General features: G+C 35.9%; 1 protein-coding gene across 1 annotated transcript; it reads left to right on the forward strand.

Annotated features, from left to right (window-relative positions):
• The first annotated feature begins 1,364 nt into the window (after positions 1-1,364).
• LOC132280594 (putative F-box protein At5g60060) lies at positions 1,365-2,837 on the forward strand. Its single transcript, XM_059782446.1, has one exon. It carries the CDS (start codon positions 1,365-1,367, stop codon positions 2,835-2,837), a length of 1,473 nt encoding a protein of 490 aa, XP_059638429.1.
• The last annotated feature ends 5,324 nt before the right edge of the window (positions 2,838-8,161 follow it).

Genomic DNA, 8,161 nt, shown 5'->3' on the forward strand with positions numbered 1-8,161 from the left:
CCTCAAAACCCATCACCACTCACTCGTTTTTTGAGTGCCAATTCACTTCCCAATGTGGATTCTTCATTTGCCCTGCAAATTGACCATCCTAAACGAATGGAGTTCCCATCATTGTAAGGAAAAAAAACATCAGCATCAGCAATATTGTCTGCAAACTAACCTTGTGTGTATCAACTATGGATGGTAAGAAATTCAAGGGTATTCATGTAAAATCGATGTGTTCTTGCTTGTATTTGATATATATATATATATATATATATATATATATATATATATATATATATATATTGGAACAAGTGGCTCTTTTATTCTGATAGGCATAATTGGCCATGCATTTGGCTGATGGTGATAAGAGACTATCTCTGAGTCTCAATCTAATGTGGAGAGAGTCGTTAGATTTGTGTTTGGGAATGTTCAAAGAGTCTCAAACCAAATGGGCCCATGGAACAATACGATGGTTTTATTTTTCACTGGGCCCAATAAATAATACGATGGTTTTATTTTTCACTAATTTGAGGAACTGCTCTATATCAAGTACGTGTGCCCGGTAAGAAAAGAAATGGTTGTGAAAATTCAATTCAAAATAATAATTTAGAAGGAGTGAATGGGGTGGTTTGCTCATGTTTACCCAAAATAAAATTGAATTAAACACATAAAGGAAGTAAATAAAGTAAAGTCCACACAAAACAATCAAGGTGATTTCTTGTGAAAAAAAAAATCTCTTCCTTGCACAGGTAATGTTATTTATTTATGTGTATATTCATAAAATACAAAAATTATTAGGTCAAAAACATCAATTTTTATTTTCTGATTTTTCAGTCATATATATTTTACCCATTTACACTTTATTGGCAATGATTGATTAAATTCTAACGGTTTTTGCATTGTTTTACCGGTTAATGAGTTATTCATCTTCAACACTTCTCTATTGCAGTAGAAAGACTCTGTATTTTAAAATAGTTGAACACATATTTTAGTAATTGATTGTTACACCGGGTATTTGTTTCGGATTGGAATAGAAAGTATACAAAAGGTATTTGTATCGGATTGGAATAGAAAGTATACAAAAGGTATTTGTATCGGATTGAGACGAAAAATAAAAAGGATATACTTGCGCAAAACCGCTCTCTATTGCAAGTCACTATGCCACGTCTATAACAAAAAATATATATATAAAAAAAAAAAAAAATTCACCGAGTTTTTATGTGAAGAATAATATGGTAAATTCACCATAAATGTTTACCAGGGTGTGGGGGGTAATTTACCCATAAATTAGGGTTGAGAGTACGGAGTGATGAATCAATTTTACTTTTTTTATTTTTTGAGAATCAATTTTACTGAGTATTTCATTACTCCAGAGAGAAATGGCCAATTGGAGGAGTTTTGGCGATCGGATGTTAAAAACATGTTTCAATCCGGCGAGACTTCACAACTCCACTAGTCGGCGTGGTGGTGGTGGTGGTTGTTTGCTCCTTGGAGGCATAAAAAAAGCCTCAACCTTTTCACGGATCACCGGTTGCTCTTCTTGTTCTTCTCCACCTCCTCCACCACCCCCTGCAAGTTATCGATCACTATCTTCATCACCATTGCTCATGGTACCTCCCGGTGCTGCTTTTGTCGATCACAAAAATACAGGAAATCACGACGACAGTAGCAGCAGCAATGAGGACTATTTTCATTTCTTCAGCGTTTCGGAGCAGAGTCAAATTAGGGTTCCGAAGAATCTTACTATACCATGGCAGAGGGACCTCCTAACCCCTGACGCCGCACGATGTGTGGGCTCTTCTCATGGCGGCTGGCTAGCCTTTGCACACCCTCGCAATTCCTACCCTTATCTCTACAACCCTTTGATAGACTCCCCTCATTTCCCCTACATTCCCCTCCCTTCCATCGAAACCCTACCCCACGTCCGCGGCGTTCGCATCCTCAAGTCCGATCACCTCTCCCATTCCCCTTCTCTCATCACCCGCTTCCAAATGTTATACAATTCATCAGAGATCTACGTTCCCTCTCGACGAGTCTGCCATTTTTACCTACGCAGGCTTGCTATGTCATCAGCCCCATCGTTCCCCTGTTATTCTTTTTCGTCATCAAAATCAAAATCAAAACCAAAACTTGACGAGGACTGCACTATAATGGCCCTCCATGGCATCGGACCTTCTGATATTGCCTTCTGCAAACCCGGGGACGATAGGTGGACCGTCTTGGACGGTTCGCTCCCATATTATTGTGACATCATGTATTTCAGCAAAGATCAGCGGTTTTATGCCTTGAAACCAGATGATGATAGCATTGAAGCTTGGGATCTCAGAGATCCTTCTTGTCCCAAAAATCAAGTGTTTGATAGTCCTTCCATTTGTCCTGGAAAGCTTGAGGACAAACTTCAGGAATCTTATCATTTTATTCAGAATAATTATTTAGTCGAATCCTCGGGGGATCTTTTGCTGCTTTACAGGTTCATAGCTAACGTCACTAATAGTGATGATCTTTCTGAGGAACAACGGAGTGAAATGGATGAGGCTTATTGGACATTGGGATTTGAGCTTCGCAAGTTCGATTTTGATCACAATAAGTGGGAACTTGTGGAATGCTTAGGTGACCGGGCACTGTTTGTGGGTTCTAATCAATCTTTCTCTCTCTCAACTTGCGATCATCCGGAATTGATGGGGAATTCCATCTACTTCACAGATGATAACTTTAACCAATTTAACCGCAAATATGGTTACCATGATAATGGTGTCTTTTGCTTAGGAGAGAACAACAAAAAACCTTATTATCCAAGCAGTGTGAAGATGATTTATCCACATCCAATTTGGGTTGCCCCCTCCACAATGTAGTTCTACACAAACAGCTATTTATCTCCTTTTGGCTTACACAAGGTAGTTGATTCCTTTTTATTAAATTATAGTAAGGTTGTGATGTTTATGACATTTGATTAGTTACGTTTAGTAGCGGGTCACTGTTTGATAACTTTATTCAAATCCCTAATTTCAAAATTTTAATTATTTGCTTGCATAGTTTGATGACTTTTGGAAGTGGACAGTATTTTTTTTTTTCCCTATGCTGGACAATACCAATCAGTGTAAGGAGTAGTTTCTTAATTTTCATCCGTAGAACTAGCCAAAAGATTAACATCTTAAAACCAGTCTTTTGTTTGATCCTTTTCATGGGTGTATGTTAAATATTGTGAACTAGTTCTTTAAAGGTTCTGGTCTTCTAGAACATCATGCTTCCTAACATTACACAAAATTAATTTGGCTTTTTGTTCAATTCCATTGTGCTATAGTCCAATACTGCAACAAGATATTATGTATTTTTTAAATGAACTGATCGGCCCAAGTCACTTGCGGGCTATAGTCCAATACTGCAACAAGATATTATGTACTTTTTAAATGAACTGATCGGCCCAAGTCACTTGCGGAAGCCACAATACTTGACGAATTGGTTGTCATAACACTGTTAGCTAATTTTTGTTTTTTTTGTATGATTATTTGTCATAGAAATTTGAACACTAGGTTTATTTTGGGAAATTTGGACTCTCAAAATTTTACTTTAAAGATGAGTTAGTTTTATTTGATTTTTGAAGTAGCAATTGCTATTTAAAAATAAATTCAAAGGGTTAGCTCAAATGGGCAAGTCATCTGTCCTTGGTGCTTTAGGGAACATTAAGTTTGAGGTTTAACTTCTCTTAAGTGCATGGATGGGTTTGGTGAGTGCTAACTTAGGAAAAAAAAAATACTAAATTTTTATTATATAAGGTAAAGAACCAAAAAAAACAAAAAAAAAAAAAAAAGTCCACAAAAAACAAACAGAACTATGGAACTACAAAAAATACAATTAACCCATGAACCATGCTACTTGGTTGCAATTAAATCACTACCAATTAAATCACTCCGGTCACCACCATAATAATGTTATTAGACAGTGTGTATGCCATTTTTTATTCTTCTAAATGACCATTTAACCCTTATAATACAAAAATACCAAATTATCCATTTATTACGTTAAACCCACATGCCCTATTTATATTCCCCAGAATCCATTTCTCGAACCCTAATTATAAACTACTGTTCATCTTCTTCATGTGTCTGATAAAAAATAAACATGATTTCCATATACACACACAATAAGAGGGTGGGTTCCATCTGTTGGAGATATGTTGATATGATGCCATTTTGACTTTCACTTACTATTGATAAAATTTTAAAGCAGATGGGGTGAAGTGTGCAAAGCAGAGTACTGTAGGAGAAAGTTTGGGAGAGTTCTAATCGGCCAAGGGGAGTGGGGGAAGGGGAGAGAAATATAGGTATGACTGTTATGGGAGAACTTTCATCATTATTGTCGTCGTCATCATCATCCTCTTCTTTTAATTTTAACTCCATATGAATAAGTCGGCCACATAAAAATTATCTTTCTAATATTTTTTTATTGCATGCCATTTTTCTTGTCTAACTTTCTAAAATTATTTTTAAGAATCTCAACCATGCTAGCTTAGGGAAAACTTTATGTCTCCATAATTTTAGAGAGAAGCCATCCAAATGGAATTATTAAAAACTTGCAGTAAATCCATCACCCCGATAATATAAATAGATAATGACTCGAACAAGAATACAAGATCTCTGGTGTAATTAAGTGGAGGAGATGAAAAAGAGAAATTATAAAGAAAAAAAATACATCTTGAAATCAGTCTTTTGTTTGATCCTTATGATGGGTATGTTAAAAATTGTGAACTGGGTTCTTTTTTAAAGGTTCTGGTGTTCAAGATAAGGACGAATCCAAGAATTGTTAATGGAATGGGTTAATATTTCTTTGGGTGAATTAATACTAGTAATAATTTTTCTTTTTTCTGGGTTGGGCTATAATTGCCTATAATAATTTTTTGTTTTTTTGTTTTTTGCTAGGTTCAATCTCACCCCTAAATCGGCCCATGCTTCTAGAACATCATGCTTCCTAACATTACACAAAGTTAATATGACTTTTTGTTCAATTCCATTTTGCTCTAGTCGAATACTGCAACAAGATGATATGTATTTTTTTATGAACAGCGGGGTGTGTGTGCTATCGTCCCAAGTCACTTGCAGAAGCCACAATATTTCAGCATTGGTTATCATAACACTTTTGAAAAAATTAGGGCTTACTTGGTGTGTAACTCTAAAAACAGTTCTCAGAAAATAAAAAATTATTTTCAGATAATTATAAAAAAGAGTTATTTGAAAACATACATTTTTATAACTGAGTTATTAAAAAACAATTGTCAAAACACTGAACCAAACAGAATTTTTGTACAATTTCTGTTTTTAGTTCTTGAAAACAGAAAACTCTTTCATAGTTACAAACCAAACAACTCCCTAATTTTTGTTTATTTGTTTGATTATTTATCATAGAAATTTGAACACGCGATTTATTTTGGGGAAATTTGGACTCTCGAGATTTTACTTTAAAATATGAGTTAGCTTTATTTGTTTTTCGAACTACTTGAGTAGCAAATGTTATTTAAAAATAAACTTAAGGTATTGACTCAAATGGGTAAGTTATTTGTCCTTGGTGCATCTGGAAGTATCAAGTCAAAGGTTTAACTCCTCTTTAGTGCATGGTTGAGTTTTGTGAGTATCAACTAGGAAAAAAAAATACTACTTAAAAATATAGTTGAATGTTATATATTTAGGTACATAATATGTATATATGATTTTCAAATATATAAGCATACACATGATTTCCATATACACACAATTTGAGTGTGGGTTTCATTTGTTGGAGATATGTTAATATGATGTCATTTTTAATTATTTGTTGACTTACACTAATTATTGATAAAATTTTAAAGCAAATGGGGTGAAGTGTGCAAAGTAGAGTAGTGTAGAAGCAAGTTTGGGAGAGTTCTAATCCGACAGAGCGGGTGAAGGGGACAAAAGTATAGGTATGGCTGTCGTGGGGAGAACTTTCATCATCACCGTTGTCATCGTCATCCTCTTCTTTTAATTTTAATCACACATGAAGAAGTCCGCCACATAAAAATCCTCTCTTTAATTTTTTTTACATGTCATTTTCCTTGTTTAACTTTTAAAATTATTTTTAAGAATCTCAACCATGCTAGTCTTAGGAAAAACTCTCTCTCCACAATTTGAGAGAGAAGCCATCCAAATGGAATTATTAAACTTGCCCCCGATAAAATAAGGATTAAGTGTAACTATCGATAGAGTGCAAAAAAGTTCCTTAGTATCGACACGCCCCTACCTCCTTGGATAAAAGGAACTAGAGCTGGCTCAGAGAATCTGTAATTTCTTGTCAAATTCCTAATTTTCTGTTAGATGTTATTAATTTGGTGAAAATACCCCTTGTTCGCACAAGATACATTAATACTCTCTTGTCAATAAAATAAAATAATATTTAAAAATTTCCACAATCTAAAAATTTTAGACAATTTCCAAACTCAACCACAAACTCAGCTTCTCACAGACGCAATTATCTCTTTGCCACGGACTGGTCTGACCTTGCGCCGTCCTTCACTGTAGCCAACAGCCGCCTACCTTCTGTATATACCATCATTAACGGCGTCCTGAGCACGCTGTTCTTCAACGTCGCCAACAGCCACTAAACGAGAATCGTATCTTACCAAATGAGAATCGGACTTCTTTGACCACGGTGGCGCGGAAACTCAAACTCGCCCTCCACCTTTTTCATCTCCTGAACAGTACTTCAATCTTTTCATCTCCGACGGAACCACCGATCTCATCCTCAGCCGTCTAAAGCATCTAGATCTGACGTCGCGCCAACGCGCTCCACATGCCACTGTGCGTAGATCTAATGCGCGATCCACTCTCCACGATTCAGAGCACTGCCGGAGGGACTCTGTTGGGTTCAAACCCATAAAGCAAAATTAACGTCGACGTCCTCTCCTCCACTTCACCGACGCCGATTACACCAGCCATACATGCCCAGAGAATTGATTCGGCATCGGTGAGGTACTTAACACCAGACTCGTCCTTGTCACCGGACATCTCTCACACAATCTTCTCTAGTCGTTTCTCTTCCGCAGGAAAGCGAAGGGAGAGATGAGATGGTTGCACGTCTCCTTTTTTTTTTTTGTTTTTTTGTTTTTTTTTGGATAAATAGAAATGCAACGGTTAAAGAGTTTGCCAGAGCCGTGGAGTCACAACAAATCGAATTGCAGCCATTGATGCAACAGTAATTTTTCTCTCGAGTCCATTGTTGGTTTGGTGATGAAGAATGGGTATTGATTTTGGAGGCAAGAAATGAAGGTGAAGAGAGGGAAAGAGAGAGAGGTGGGTTTGACGATGAGAGTGAACATCCAGATTAAAACAGAAGAGGGGTAGCTTGAAGTTTTTTTTATTGCATTGGGTGTGGGGGTGGTGCTGGTGGCTTTGGGTGCGGGGCCGTGGTGGTGGTTTTTGAGTTCGACAGCTATAGTGGTAGAGCCACCACCACCAATTGTTGTGACAGTGATGTGGCGGCTGGAGTCCCTCAGAAAAGGACAAATTAGGATTTTAAAATTTATTTTATGTCAATTTTAAACAAAAAATGATCAAAGGACTTATTTATATATATATATATATTAAAAAAATTATGGACTGAAGTACACATTTTTGAAAAGAATGAAATATTTGTACACAAAATCTATATTAGAGGATTTTTTTTTTTTGCACTTAACCCATAAAAAAAATAGATAATGTCTCAAACAATATCTCCGGTGTAATTAATTAGAGAAGATGGAAAAAGAGAAAATAAAAATTGAAAAAGAGAAAATAAAAATAATTTAATTGAGTGAAACTTTGTTGGATTAGGGGTCACTGGTCGAAGGTAATTCTTATTGGTTTGACATTTTCAGCATTTTTTTTGTTGCATAAATTTATTTATTTATTATTATAACAGTATTACCAAAATAATTTTTTGGGAAAGGTGTCTTGCGCTTGCTTTTGCTACCAATGGGAATCCCCCTTCAACTCTTCAAGGCCTTGGCCACTGTCCAAAATCACCCCTTATAATTGATGGTTAACACTAATACTGGTATCAAGAAGTCTTTCTCCACCTTACTCACCTTTTGCCCAAATTTTTATTAAAACTTTGAATTATTTATTCATATTGTCAAGAGAATGAAGTTGGGAACGGACGCAAAAAAAAATAATTGATGCTTAGTAGCGAC

The sequence above is a fragment of the Cornus florida genome, unplaced genomic scaffold (assembly GCF_030987335.1).
Source record: "Cornus florida cultivar Cherokee Brave unplaced genomic scaffold, ASM3098733v1 CherokeeBrave_3.0.0_Hap2_Chr01, whole genome shotgun sequence".
Classification (NCBI taxonomy): domain Eukaryota; kingdom Viridiplantae; phylum Streptophyta; class Magnoliopsida; order Cornales; family Cornaceae; genus Cornus; species Cornus florida.